Raw genomic sequence first — 15,321 nt, 5'->3', positions numbered from 1 at the left:
TGGTATTTTTGATTTGTTGATCAAAGGCAGTAACATTAAAACTACCGTTAGAAAGTGTTCTGTTTCGCCCTGGCCAGTTTTGCTCAGGGATTAGAGCATCGGCCCGAAGACTGAAAGTTCCCAGGTTTGATTCCTGCTCAAGGAGATATATCTCAGTTGCAGGTTCAATCCCTGGCCCTCTCTCTCTCACCCTCCCACTTTCTCAAAAAAAAAAAAAAAAAAAAAAATCAGTGGAAAAATGTAAGTGTTCTATTTCTAAGAAGGAACCTGATCTGTAGGACTTAAGCATTTTATCTCTAGAGGCCCAGTGCACGGATCCGTGCACCAGTGGAGTCCCTCAGTCTGGCCTGCGCCCTCTGTAATCCGGGACCCCTCGGGGAATGTTGGAGAGCTGGTTTTGACCTGATCCCCGCAAGCCAGGCTAAGGGACCCCACTGGTGCACAATCGGGGCCAGGAAGAGATCGCGGGAGGGCTCTAGGGCATCTCACCCAGTCCTGATCGGCCAGACCCCAGCAGCAAGCTAACCTACCAGTCAGAGCATCTGCCCCCTGGTGGTCAGTGTGCATCATAGTGACTGGTCGAAGCGTCGGACACTTAGCATATTAGGCTTTTATTATATAGGATAAGCTCATTTCATTTTAATACTTGTAAAAGGATAAAGAAATGAGGGAACAGTTAATGACAGGCAGCATATACATACTAAGTATACATCTACATGACAAATACTGTTGTTTATGTACTTTACTAGTATTTCATTCAGCCCTCAAAACCCCAAAGAGGGATTTTATGTACAGTTTACAAATGAGGGAACTAAAATTCAGAAAAATTAAATGACATAAGGTTGCAAATCTATTGTATAGAAAAGGTAATACTAGAAGCCACATTTATCAATAACTTTGGAGGGAGGGTTTCCCCAGCATCCCATATGCCCTCTGGCCAGGAACAGAGACTTTTCTGGCTACAGAGAGCAGGGCAGTCTTATAGAAGAGGTGACATTTGAGCTGAGCCTTGAAGACTGAGTAGTGTTTTAATAGATGGGTCTTAAAGTTACTGAAACTATGCCATTTTAGTTATGCCTGGAAAACTCTTCCACATTCTAAGAAAAAAATTGTATATTATATCTGTTTATGGGGGAAAATTTTAACTATAGTTTCAGATGCCCATTTTGTTTTGCTGTAAACATATTTGTTTAAATCATTTTTGTAGCTTCCTATGACATGTTGGTTATATTTTAAAGTTTTTAAATGTTTTGTTAAATCCTTGATTAGAAATGCAGTTTTCCAAATTATAATATAGATCCTGTTGAAAATATAAATTGGTTTCAACAACTTTTATTTAGAATTTACTTGTAGCAAAACTATGTTGTAAATGCTTTAATAACACAGCTAATTGGCTTGTATTGATAAACAGTAGTAATATAACTTAGTGCTCAGGTGGGATTGGAAAGTCCACAATTTGTGAGTTCCACACGCAGCACACGGTCCTAGGGAGTGACCCATGCTTGGTGTGTTGGATGTTTGAGTAAGCTTAGTACGCTCATTAGAGCAGTTGTATTTGTTCTTAATTGTTAAGTGAAAAATTTGGATCCTAAACGACTTAACTGTGGTTACAAGAGAAGTCAGTGGAAAGGACAGGATGTCAGGTTTCTGGACGTGTTCTGGGTTCTCATTGCTTGGGTAGAAGAGCCTTAGTGAAGCTGTTATTAAGATACTCTATTCTCAGTTATATACAGAGAAAGAAGGAACAGTCTTTGACGTAAAAATATCAGATAACCACAATAACATTTCTACTTGATTTAAAAAAATGAATCATTAAGAAATTTGGACAAAAGGAAATTTCAATCAAAAAATAGAGGCAAGAAAAAATATATATGGTGGAACCCTTTTATGAATTGAATGTTTCAGTACAAGTCTTCAAAGCTAGCCATTGTATTTGTATACTCTTCCTTCGCAGCCAGCAAATCCAATACTGTCGTATGGATTGAACTTTTTTAAAAGTATAGTATCTTCGTTTCACTCTGGCTGGGAATCTAATGGACCTTTCTTGGGACTAAAAGGTCATCGCAGTTCTCCTTTTATTCTCTCCTGTCAAGGCCTGAAGTACTCAGTCTGCTTTCCTTTTTCCTGTTGCACCTCTAGTCACCTGCTCTGTCTCTGTGGTTCCATTCCTTCCTGTCTCCCAGCCCCTGCCCCAGCACCTGACCCTCCTGGCTACTGCCTTGTTGCATTTGAAGATAAGCTCTCAGAGAACCTTTTATGTTTAAGTTTTTATTGTTCATCATTAGACAGAATGGAGGGCTAATTTCAGACAGAGATTCTGTGTTTTAAACTAAGCGGTTTTAAACCTACTTAGTTTTTAGCATCATTGGGTGCCTGAAACTGACTCCTAGAAATTTTGGAAACCATTGCTTTGATCTATAAATGTATTCTTAAGAATTTTTGTACAACTTGCATGGTTTAGTATAGTTAAATTTGGAATGACCCTTACTTAGTGATCGTGAAGGGCATTAAGTACTTACCATGTGTATGAATCACCTGAAACACATTCCCTACCCCCAGTGTCTTTCTCTCCACCCCTGGCCTTGAGAGGATTTTTCTGTAGGTTAAGTACAGACAGCCCTCGGAGATATTGCGGGTTTGGTTCCAGACCACTGTAACAAAAGAAGTATTGCAATAAAACAATTTGCAATCTTTTTGCCAATCGAGGGTCCTACCTTCAATTTGTTAAAAGAAAAATGTAACGTTCATGGAGTGCAATAAAGTAGTGTGCAGTAACACAAGACATGCCTGTATTCCTATTGTTTTTTAAAATTCAGGAAATGCTTGATAGGCTACACTTTTGGTAAAGGAAACAGTCTTCCCCAACTTTATCTGTTCAATAAATCCATATTTGCAATTACCAAGTATTTATTAGAATAGAAATTATAAGACCTTAGTTTACAAGTCATATAACCTCAAGTAAATTGGAGCAAACTAAAGACCCTTTCAAGTGAAATGATTTCAGTCTTTGTCTTGGCTTTTGCTTAAAACAAGATGTACCAGAAGTATTGTCTGGACTTTACAGTGAGAAGATAATCATACAGCACTATTTTTAGGGCAGTAGTTTTTACCTTTTTGAGTCATACTTCGCTTTGAAATCCTCTTTCCAACAAAATGAAAGACAGACAGTTTTGCATGTATTATTGTAACTGAACAAAGAAACAGAGGTTCAGCTGCCTATAATGAAAGCTAAACTCGTAAGATAGGTGGTGGTGCAAAAGGAAAGAGGTTTTATTTAGGACCCACAAGACCTGGGAAAATGGTGCACTCATGTCTCAGAAACCACCCCCCCTTCGTCTCAGGGACAATCTCTCTTCCTGCTCAAGCCCACTGTTCTTAATAGGGGTAGGAAGGGGAAGGCATTTTTCTATCTATTCATCTTCCTAGCTTTTGTGTGCTCGAGGGCCCTGTCCATTCATATCACTAGCTTTTGACGGCTCAGGCCCTGTCCATTCATATCACTAGCTTTTGACGGCTCAGGCCCTGTCCACTCATATCACTAGCTTTTGGTGCTCTCAGTGTAAGAATCTCCCCCTGAGCCATTTGGCCAATGGTGGAGACTCTTGCTCCAGCGCTCCCTGTCTACAGTAACAAGTCCCCGCTTCAAAACTCTGGAGCCTTGTAATCGTACAGGGTAAATGGATGGAGGGCTCATCTTCTGTAGCTTCTTCCTGCTGTCAGAGGGTGTAGCCTTACCTATCGCCAGGTCCAGAGACTCTTACTATCTCCTAAGGGAAGAAGGGGGTCAAGGATGGAGAGAAGCCTTCACAGGAGGGAGGAGGATCGCTGTCTTCAGAAGGCGGCATATGTGGCGTCTAGGGTGGCACTGCTGAGCCAGCGAAGCTGGTAGGCTGCTTCATGTTTCAAGAGGCAGTGCCGCCAGTGGGCTTCCAGAGTGAGACCTGTTGTGCAGACAAGCAATCAGGTGCTCAGTGAGGGGTATGCCTAGTAGTGCAGTGGGAATTGCAGTTAAATCAGGAACAAGAGACTGACGTATCCCCATGATCTAATCCTGAGTGGGGTTGGGGTGGCACACCCAACAACAGAATAAGTTTGCTGAGGACCCCACTGTCTGGGAAATGTGGACAAAGACGTTGTCAGTCCAAGCATGAGCAGAAAGTACAGCAACTGTCAAAAAATAGTAAGAGAATAAGAAGTAACACTGTCACTAGCCATGGGGGTGCTGTCCCTTCCGAGAGGGGAACTTAAACCTCCCTCAGGAGCAGCAGCAGCAGCCGGACCCGAGTCCTCCTCAGGCGGGCCGCTTTCTCTGTGTGGAGGAGCCAAGGCTGATCCCATGAGCTGTAGGGAGGCATCACAGGGCGGTTCATTGCTCAGCTCACTGCTCTTCAGGATCTTGAGTCTCCCAGGTCTTTAGTAAGACGGGTCTCCCAGCTGGAATGGGTGTAAAGCTCATCAGATGAATAGATGGACCTGCAATGAGCAAAGTCGTTGGTGTTTGCCCTAAATGTTGAACATATTGTTTGATTTCTGATTCATGTTCTAAATCTAAAGGAGAAGGTTCTAAAACAGAAACTTGGGTCTCCCATATTTCAAAAGGGTTTAATTTAAGCCCACTTCGGAGTGGTACTCTCATCTGGAGCAAGGCAGTAGGGAGTGCCTGGTATTTACGGGCTTGGTTCTTTATAAATGAGGACCCTTCAAATGTGGTCTAATTAGGTTCATAAAAACATCCCTTTTGGGGCCTGGTATGGTACAAATACCATAGTAGGTTGCCCAGAGTGAATTTCTCTGCTTCCTGTGAGATGTCACAGGGAGCTGCTGTTCCCGGGAGGCATGGTAGCATCCCTTTGTCTGGTGATCTAGTTTCTTTGAGAAATAGGCTGTGGCTGGAGGGTTTTCCCAGGGTCTGGGTTAGCACTCCAAGTTCAATTCCTTGCCTTTCATGAATGTATAATTTGGAAGTTTTCTGTAAACTGGGCAATCCTAGTGCAGGCGCCAAAACTAGTTTTTCCTTTAAGGTGTCAATGCTGCCTGACAGTCTCTTGTCCACTCAAGAGGTTCAGAGTCCAGTCCTTTCAAAGAATTAGACAGTGGTTTCACTTTAAGGCCAAATTCGGCAGAACCCCATAATCCCTAAGAATCCACGAAGCTGCCTCGTGTTCTCCGGGATTTTTATTGTAGCAATGGCTGGGTTTCCATCAGCCATCAAGCTCCTAGTGCCCTGTTTCAATTGGAATCCCAGGTATGCCACCTCCTGTTTGCAAAACTGGGCCTTATGAGGTGATACTTTATATTCTCTTCTTGCCAAATGATCCAAGACTGTGATGGTTTTGAGCAAACAGTCTTTTGTAAGTATTACCAGCTAGTAGTTAAGGCATCTACATATTGTAGAAGAATTCTCGATTTAAATTGAACATCCCTTCAATCTTTCGCTAATATTTCCCCAAGTTTGGGCTGGGAATTCTTAAATCCCTGTAGCAACACAGTCCAACAGTATTGGAGCATGGCTTTAGTTTCTGGGTATTGCCATTCAAAGGCAAATAATAGTTGAGCCTGTTCATCTATTGGGATGCAGAAAAAAAGCATCCTTTGAGTCTAGGTCTGAAAATCATTTGCTGTCCCTGGGCCCTGTGGTCGTCAAAGTATAAGGTTGGGCACTGTAGGATAAATGTCCTGGACAATGTCATTTATGGTCCTAAGATCCTGTGCACATCGATATTCATCAGAGTGAGGCTTTTTCACTGGCAAAATGGGGTGTTACAGGGGGTCTGGCATGGCTGAATTAATCCTGATTTTAACAACTTCTTGCAATACTGGTTGAATTCCCTCTAAAGCTTCCTTTTTCAGGGGGTATTGCTTCTTCCATGGGATCCGTGCCCTTTCTTTAGGGTTAATTTTTATGGTTGGATGTTAACTGTTCTACCTGGGGTTCCATCAGCCCAAACAGCTCCATCAACCGGCTTGTAGATCTCGGGTGGGAAGAGTTCACCTCTGGCTCCTCCTGGGCAGGTCAGGAGCACCTGGAGCTGGAGAGCACATTCCAGCAGAACTTTGATATGTAATTGCTGCTTCTCAGGGGGAAAAGTTATGTGTGCATGCAGTTTGCACAGTAAAAGTTGGCCCAGCCCTGGAACCAAGCAGTCTGGCAGGAGAGAAAACTATGCACAAGTTTTTGATTCTCAGGCTGGCATTCCAGAGCAGGGGTGGGCAAACTTTTTGACTCGAGGGCCACAATGGGTTCTTAAACTGGACCGGAGGCCGGAACAAAAGCATGGATGGAGTGTTTGTGTGAACTAATATAAATTCAAAGTAAACATCATTACATAAAAGGGTACAGTCTTTTTTTTTTTAGTTTTATTCATTTCAAACGGGCCGAATCCGGCCCGCGGGCCGTAGTTTGCCCACGGCTGTTCTAGAGGTTGCAGGGACACCTGTTTTGTAATTGGTCACTCAAGCAACCATCACCGCAGCTGGGCTTCTCTTGGTTAGTTTTGTACTTAGTGCTGAGTAAGTAGCTCCTGTAGCTACAGTGATTCAGTTAGCTTGTTCCCCACCCTTAATTGTACCTGGGGCTCCTGCAGGGAAATAGTAATGGGTTGGGAGGTGTCTAGGGGAGCCTCTGGGCCTCCTCATTCATCATCAGATTCCTCGTTCCTTTCTCACATTTCCTGGCAAGGGTTTCTGTCCTTTTTCTTTTTCTTTTTGAGCTCTGGGCAGTCCTATCTTCAGTGGCCTTCCACTTTGCAGCAGGCGCATTGATTGATGCTAGTGGGTCTTCCCTTTCCCTTCTGATTTCCCACACTGTTTCTAAGAACACATTGCCCTGCTTTAATTTCCTTGTGTCCAGGCATGGTAAACTTTCAAGGCTAAGTCCACCAGCTGGGAGGGATTCATTCCCAATGCCCCATCTAAATGGTGCTTCCTTCTGATATCTGGGCACTTTGCCCAAAAAAAAGTCATGTTTCCCCTCCAGACATTTTCTGGTACCTGTGGGTCAGCATCAGTGTGCTTTTGGTAGGCCTAACAGATCCTTTCTTCAGCCCTTCTGATATGCACCTGCTGTCATGTTCCAGGGATGCTAGGTCCCCGCTGTGTGCTTCCCAGTTGGGCTCTGTCAAGGGAGTCATCCCAGCTGGGTTGGGGGTCCCATTAGGATTCTCTTAATGCAGACGATGAACCTTTTCATTAGCTTTATCTGTAACTAGCTGCCTTTCCCCTGTCGTTAGCAAGATGTTAAGGAGAGCCTGTACATCTGCCCAGTTTGGATGGTGAGTGACAAAAAATGGAGGTATTAAGATCTGCCATTTTCTGAGGATTCGCCCTTTATGAGGGGCTGAAATTTTTCCAATTCAGTAAATCTGAAGTTGAAAATGGAGTGTGGGCCCAATAGTGACCAGCAGGCTGGCCTTCCTGGTTTATTCCGTCTATAGGGTATTGCCTCAAAGGGAATTGTCACTCTCTGGATAGGGATGCTCCCTGGCCAAATTGGGTGCCCTGCCAGGACTTCAAGGGGGAGACCATTCCTTCATCATATAGGGGTGGGGATGTCACCCCTCGGATGTGCACCTATCTCAGGGGCATCCAGCAGCTAGGGTAGTGGTGGCGAAATTCTCCTCTTGCTAATCCCGGGTCTCCTGGGTTCAGGGCATTAAAGAGACTTATCTCCTCATTTCTGTTTTTTTCCTGTGTCTTACTATTTTGAAGCCAATTTCCTTCTCTGGGTCATTAGGTCCTCTTCCCCCCCGCCCCCTCCTTTTTTTTTTTTTTTGCCAAATTCTTGTTGTGTAAAGACATAAACATCTGGAGGTAAGGGATTTCATCTCATTTCTCTGACCTTTGGCAAAACAATTCCAACTGTATGATGGTGTAGTAATTTAGGGAACTATTTAGGGGCCATTTTTTCCCCATAGTTTAAAGTATATATAGGAATTACAATAGAAATAGAAAGTATTTCTATTACAATAGAAAACCAACTCCTCCTTAGTCATTGGATCATAGCTGTACATGGATTAATCTCTAAAATTGGACCCAATGGCCTTCATTCAGGAGTTGAAACAGAACAGCCCCTGATGGCACAAAAGTACAAAGCCAAAACTGTAACTATAGCAAGACCCCAGACGAAATGGGAACATATAAACAAAGCTTGGGCCCATAATACCATTAATCCAAACAAATACAAACAAGTCCTAAGGTCTTATACTCTGCCAACTGATACACAAGCAGCCCTAACGGGACCCAGATAGCATAAAGCCCAAGTGGCAGGAAGAAAAGGACCCCAATGTGCATGCAGTTTGACTTACCCAGTCTTGTAATTCATCTGCTCCCCAAAACCAGTTTCCTTTCACCAGCCTGCATTTTAGGTAACATGCATTGAGAGGAAGTGCAAAGAAATTCTCCCAGAAAACCTCTGGTAGCTGCTGGGAAATCCCCACAGACCTGCTCCCAGGTTGGGGTCAGCCTGCCATGCCACAGGCAGCTAGGGCCTCAGCCCAGGCCCTCCAGGACTTGTGAAGGTCCATGGTGTCCCACCAGAGTTGCCAAAAAAAAAAATAGCCAAACAAAAAAGCAGAGATTCTGCTGCCTACTGCAATGAAAGCCAAACTCAGGAGACAGGTGCTGGTGCAAAAGAAAAGATGTTTTATTCAGAAGCCACACTGCCTTAGAGAACAGCGAACTCCCATCTCAGAGACCATCTCTCTTCCTGCTCAAGCCTGTGGTTCTTCTAGGGATAGGAAGGGAAGGGATTATTATTATTATTATTTTTCTATTCAATTGTCTTGCTATCTTTTGGTGCCCTATCCATTCATCTTCCCAACCTTTTGGCTGCTTGGATCCTGTCTATTCATATTTCCAGCTTTTGGTGGCTCAGGCCCTGTCTATTCATCTTCCTAGCTTTTGGCAGTTCAGGCCCTGTCCATTCATATTCCTAGCGTGTGGTGCCCTCAGGCCTTGCCCATTCCTATTTCTAGCTTTTGGCGCCTTCAGGCCTTCTCGACTCATATTTCTATCTTTTGGTGTGCTCAGTGTAAGAATCTCCCCTGCACCATTTTGGGCACTCGGGGAGTCTCCCTGGTGCTCCCTTACTGTCTACGATAACAACATCAGTATTCTCACACAGCCTGAAGCCCATTTATGAATCTTGCAATAGGACCATTTCTAAATGTGTCTTGAACTTAACAATTCTTATCTTGAACTGAAAACAAATTTGTGGAAAGGACAGGACACTGGGTTTCAAGACATGTTCAAATTCTCACCTCATAAGTTGTAATGAAAAGAGTTCATAAATTAGTGTTGTTCCGAATTTCACTTGTGATTATTTTTAGTGGGCCTTTTAAAGCCAAGAGAAAAGTCATTGACCACTGGAGGTAGCCAATATAGTACAAGTGACTGGGTCTGCAACTCTGTCTGCAACTGATTTGCTGTTTTGTTTCTCATAGCACAGGTGCAGCAGTGATCAATGGCTCTCAGCATCCATCGTCATCGCCGTCTGTCAACGACGTATCTTCAATGTCAACAGATCCAACTTTGGCCTCGGATACCGACAGCAGCCTAGAAGCATCAGCTGGACCTCTGGGCTGCTGTAGATGACTACTTGGGCCTGGGGGGTGGGAGGGGAGGGATGGGGACTTGTTTAGTCATTGATAGAACTACTTTGAGAACTAAGTCAGTGGTCTTATTTTGAGTGATTTTTCAAAAATGTAGAATTCATTTTGTAGTAAAGTAGTTTATTTTTTTTAATTTCAAGTGATGTAATTTAAAACTTAAGTTGTTTTAAAACAGCAACAAAACTGTATTGTATTTTTGCTGTAATTAACTGTATAATGTAAACCTAATTATTTTATCATGGTTTAAATTTTTGCATATTTGCTTTATCTTATGCTGCTGATTTTTTTACTGAATTTGTAAGATTTTGTTTATCAAAGCAACTATTATGTGGTGACTTGCCTATATCATGAATTATTTAAGATTTTTATAGTTTTTTTTAATTAGAAATTATTTCAAATGTTTTGTTCATGATGCTATCCTTCAGGGTTATGTGCTTATCAATGAAATAACCACAGAGGAGTGAGGGAAAGTAACCTGTAGCCAGTTATATTCAGGAATAACTACTGTAAATGATGAACGTGTTAAAAAAACAAAACAAAAACCTCCAATATTGCTACTTGCCAATCCTAATTTAGTTACAACTATTGGTAGTAATCCTACATGAATTTTGGCAAAAGCCCCATCATCTAAATGGCAGAAGAACTCTGAGCATGTTTTTGAAGATGCTGGGCATCCACCACCACCCTTCTACTCCCCCCACCCCTTACCCAACAGAAGTAAAGTGAAAAGAATACGGTGTTTCCTGCAAGTCTGTGGCATGCTCAAACCTCACCATCACATAAAGTCAAAAGGATACTTCATGAGTAATACATTTCAGTGCAGATAAGCAGATGGTTCACTTGTAGCTGTGAGCCTGCTCCTGCACACACTGAGCTGAGCGCCTCAGGCTGCAGGTCCAGTGGTGGATGGTCTGGAGCTGGTCCTTCCTCGCTCACAGCGGGGCCTTGGGCCTCTCGGTTTCCTGCTGGAGTGGCAGTCAGCTGAGCACCAGCCCGGTGCTTCTGGCCACTTGCTTCTACCTGTAGCAAATCTGTCTCCACTAGCTGTCGGGAGGTTCCAGAGCCTCTTGAGGTTTCTGTAGGTGAGGTATCCAATGAGCAATATACCGTTCATCTGAAAATAGTAGCACACAGCCATATACAAGGTGTCATTTCCCAAGGACCGTTTCTCCACACTGAGCAGAGCAGGCATAAATGGTGATTATTTAGTCTGAGACTTTCATTGTTTATATCTGATTTTCAGTAAAACTGCAATGTGGATGTTGAGTAGTGTAAGAATGGTGCTGCTCCTGACAAGTGATGTAACTGTTTACATTTTATATCTGCAGAATTATTTCTTTACAACGGAATTTTTCTTAAGTAAAATGTCATTGAAGTCTCATCTCTGAATGCATTGTCTGTGATGCCCCAGGACCTTTTGTCATGTTTGGAACAAGAGGGATTTCATGTCATGAACTAGGAAGTGCACACTTAGATACGTGGCAAGGTTCTAGCAGGAAGCTCATTGGAGTTAGTGACCAACAGGAGCAAGCACTGGTGCAGCGCAACACAGTGTCTCCGAGTTCGCCTGGCGTGTGATTTGTATATTTAGTGCAAAATTCCTTTGAGTGATCATTGTTACTGTGCAATATTTAGGATTCAAATACATTAACCTTTTTATATAATTTGAAATAGCAAGTTTGTTTTTGATGCTTTAAAGTCATGATTTCCAGTCTCTTTAGAAGCTGTCAACCTTTGTATCAGTCCCTTTTCTACTCATACAACATGGTGCATTGATTTCATTTAGCAAATTAGAGTTTTGAGACTGTAACACCCTGATTTGTAGAAACAGGATTGGATGTACGGAGACGTTTAAGCATAAGTGTGTCCTTTGTGTACATGAGTTTGACAGTTAACTAGCTCTGTTTTCTAGGATAGACCATTTCACTATTGCACTTTAACAACTGACATGCTTTCAGAAGCTCCCCATAGTTTAGGTTTGATTGCTAACAAGCCATCTCTGTTGATACAGATGTTGGTTAAGCAAGAAAACCAGGTGTTGTTACTGTATTATTTCTTGTAAATGCCAGCTCCCACTTGCCAAACAGCATGTTTCAGTTGATCCAGAGAAAATGAACTCATTAGTTAATGGAGACAAAAATGCTTAAATTCTTTCTTGAAAACAAAGTCTGTTAAATGTTGTGTGCCTAGGGTTTTAAAATGCAGTATCTAAATACAGCGTTCCCTCTTAAATTTGTTAAGGTAAAAATATACATGTTCGTTTTATTTTTAAAACTTTTTGAACCTTTAAAATATCTTAAACATTTGTGTTTGTTTGTTTTTTTAACAGAAATTACAAATAAGATTTCTTTCTGGCAGTACTTCATGTAAAGCCACCTTATCTTAAACTTTGGTTTTTAAATTTTATACACTTAATGTACCATCTTCTTACTGTCAGAGTTATTTTGACCAAGATCTATTACTCAACTTTATAGGTTAGGAAAGAGACACTAATTATAATTCTCTCTACATATTTCTTCCTGCTTACTATTCTGTTACCCTCTAATGTGTATTGATCGTTTGTAAAATGATTGTTGGGATTGCTTACTTACACTATACATACATCGAGCATCTCAGCCCGTTCCTACTGTTAGCTGAACAGTTCTCGCTTTGCCACGCACCCTCGATGGCTGTGGCTCCTGGCACGCACTCTTCCAGGGGGTAGAGGCACACGCATCACACCAGACTTCCCCAGAGAAATGCAGCTGCCACCCAGCCCCTGGCCGCCCAGAGAAGAGGATTGTGTGTAAAGCAGCCAGCTTCCCCCATGCTCACCCTGCTGTGCTGCCCGAAAAGGTGAAGATGTCAGAGTGAAGCAGGCGGCAGGCCAGGGAGTTGCTCCGGGTCGCAGGTAGCATGGGTCACACCAGCCACTCATTGTGGCCCAGGCAGAGCCTGCACATACTGAGGTGAAAGCATAGTCTGTTTTCAGAAATACGGTTGTAGCTTGTGAGTGTCCATTGATCGCATTAGCTGTAGAATGACCGCATGAAGCCCCAGGTCCCAGTAAACTCACGGGTAGAAGACAAACCACCATCTTGTCATTAGCAGCCTCTTCAATGTCAACTATGTCCTTTACTTGTTACTATAGAGTGTGTTTCTACTCATCTCTCTTAGGTTTTTTTCTGAATCAGGGAAAACTAATTTTCCTAATAGCACGAAAGATGAAGGGGTAAAGGGCATTGAAGCAGAAATGTAGTTTGGGGTATGATTAGAAAACTCATAAGGAAAATAAGTCCTAATTAATTTCAAACTAACTGCTCTTAGTTAAGTGCTCTTAGGAGAGTCTAGTAAGAGTAACACTTTTTGGTCATTTCTGGTTTAGATTCTCTTCATTACTGAATTTTAAGAACTATTACCTGTGGATTAGTTTTGCACAATGTTTTATTCTCACAATAACGTACAAATTAGGTTTGTATTGAACTACCTCACACTAATTTTCTATGCTTTCCCAAGTAAGCCGTAGCCCTTGCTGTTAGCTCTTTACTGGGTGTGAGTATAAGTGTGTGTGAAACACTTGATAGTCAGTGTTGACACAATACCAGTAAGTATGTGAAATACATCCCGGCATCAGTAAGAGAGACTCCATGTCAGACCTCCTGCTGTGTAGCTTCGGAATTGTTAGGTGTGCTTGTCGGACGTTATTACTGTCTGTTTTGCAAGTAGAAACCTGCTCCTGACATCAGTCCATCCTTTACATTTTACAAAAGGACTAAGTCTAAACTTTACGAAGAAATAAATTACTTTTGTAGGCCCGATATTTGGTATATTTTTGAGAAGCTCTTAAACTTTTAGCTGAATGATGAATTTAAATTGAACTAGCTGTCTACCTGAACTGTGACATCTATTTTCTCATTACAGTTTATCCTGTTCAGCAGGTGTTACCACCTGAAACCCAAATATGGTAACTGCCATTTGCGTTTTCCTTGGACAGCGCCACTCCTCGTTCCTCCCCGTTCCATTCCCTCCTCTAGACAAACAAAATGGGGCACTTTGTAGGGAATGCTGAGATCATTGTGGTTTTTATCATTCATGCCCTAGTCATGAAACATGCACCACTGGATGTAGACAATGTTATCTAGTATGTTCATTGGTTACAATATTTTAAATAAAAAAGAAAAAGTGGTATGAACACTATGAAATTAAGTGTTTTCATTGAAAATTATCTGAATTTTTGCTAAAAAGTTTTCCCCGGTGATTTTAAGATGCCCTGTAGGTGGGGTGGAAGGGCGACCCCGGGGCAGGTTTCCTAGGTTCGGTTCTGTGTAGACTGAGGAGCCTAAACCATGCCCCGGTTTCCTGGTTTATCTGCGCTTGCTTTTCTGGTGCTTGAAATCACTGAGGAAACCTTTGCTTAAGGGAATTTGCTTCAACACCCTTACCCTAGTTCTTGGTAATCATGTGAGAGAACAGCCATCATGACCACTTAGCGGGAGTAAATACGTAAAAAGCATCTCTTTCCAAACCCGGGCTTCAGGTTGGCCCGTCCATTCCCACTGCCGCCAGCGGGCAGGCTGCTTGGCGGGTCACCGCTGCCTGTGCCCAGGCTCTGGGAGTTGACACTCCATCTCCCTCAACTCCTGCTCAGATGATCCCGCATCCGCGCTGCCCCGCCCCCTGCACTCGCACCTCTGCTCTGAGCAAAGGCAGACGGGACCCTGCGGTGAGCTCACTGTCCAGGAGCCAAGCGCTCTGCAGCAGCGGTCACTGCCAGGTCACCGTCCGGCATGGCCGAGCGCTCGGATGTAGCGGTCATTGGTAGGCCTCCGGAGGCGCGGCACCGAGTGAAGGAGGAACCGGTCTCGTTCCGGGGCTGCATTAGCTGGTGTTCCGGGAAGGCCCGTTGGCTTTATGGGAATGAAGTTACATTGCACTGGTTTGTGTTTTAAAAACTTTTTTAGCTTTTACAACTAATATACCAATGTGTCTCTGGACTTTATTTTAAACTTAAAAGTTGCTTCAAATGTACTTTGTAAATGTTGGGTGTCTAACATTTCATCTCCTCCCATCTCATCAGAGCGCGCTCAGCCCCACGCCCTGCGCGGGGAGGAGAGGGACTAACGGGCCGCCGCCGCCGTGTGCGCTCGGGAAGCGGCTGCGGCGCTTTGTGGAGCCTCCGGATTCGGAAGGTTGGAGAGGAGGCGTTTCCCAGGTTAAGGGACAGGCAAGGGCTTTCAACGTGGATGGGCAAGGAATGAGCCATCCCCGGCATGGGCACGGAGTGTGCAGCGAGAACAGAATGGAAATAAGACTGAAACCTGGGGTCGGAAATGAAACGTTTTGGAGGAATTGTCTTCATTTAAAGGTAGAGGAACTTGTAGTCGGGAGAATGAGTGCTCTGCGCAGACCTCTGGTTGGGAGGTGCCTGGCAGGGAAGCCAGTGGGCTGGAAGGTGGTGACGGGGCCTCAGGGCCCAGCTGACAGCGGTCCTCGCCTGAGATGGGAAGGGGCTCGGTGCCCTGGCCAAGCTCACTCACCAGTTAGCAGGCGGAGGGGGTGCTGGCCCTGGGAGCGCTTGTGCGGGAAGAAGGCTTCCCAGGTCCCCTCGGGTCACGGACCAGCGTGCAGTCTGTGAGGGCACCTGCGCGTGTCAGGGCCGGGAGCAGTCCTGCTCGCAGCCTCCTCCTGCCTTTCGGCTCCCCCTCGTGAGGTCCCGCCGCTGCGGGCGCCCTGC

General features: G+C 43.8%; 1 protein-coding gene across 1 annotated transcript in view; it reads left to right on the top strand.

The window, feature by feature from the left end:
- MAPK8 (mitogen-activated protein kinase 8) overlaps positions 1-13,781 on the top strand; it is a 45,115-nt gene extending 31,334 nt beyond the window's left edge. Inside the window, exon 10 of the mRNA XM_070433191.1 lies at positions 9,446-13,781. Within this exon, the coding sequence (XP_070289292.1) occupies positions 9,446-9,591 (146 nt within the window). The 3' untranslated portion in view covers positions 9,592-13,781. The remainder of the gene's footprint in view (positions 1-9,445) is intronic.
- The last annotated feature ends 1,540 nt before the right edge of the window (positions 13,782-15,321 follow it).

Source organism: Myotis yumanensis, unplaced genomic scaffold (genome assembly GCF_028538775.1).
Source record: "Myotis yumanensis isolate MYYU_CA2020_CCGP unplaced genomic scaffold, mMyoYum1.0.hap1 SCAF_13, whole genome shotgun sequence".
In the NCBI taxonomy this organism is placed as follows: Eukaryota; Metazoa; Chordata; class Mammalia; order Chiroptera; family Vespertilionidae; genus Myotis; species Myotis yumanensis.
The sequence above is the reverse complement of the archived record's forward strand: the minus strand, read 5'-3'. Positions and strand labels throughout refer to the sequence as shown.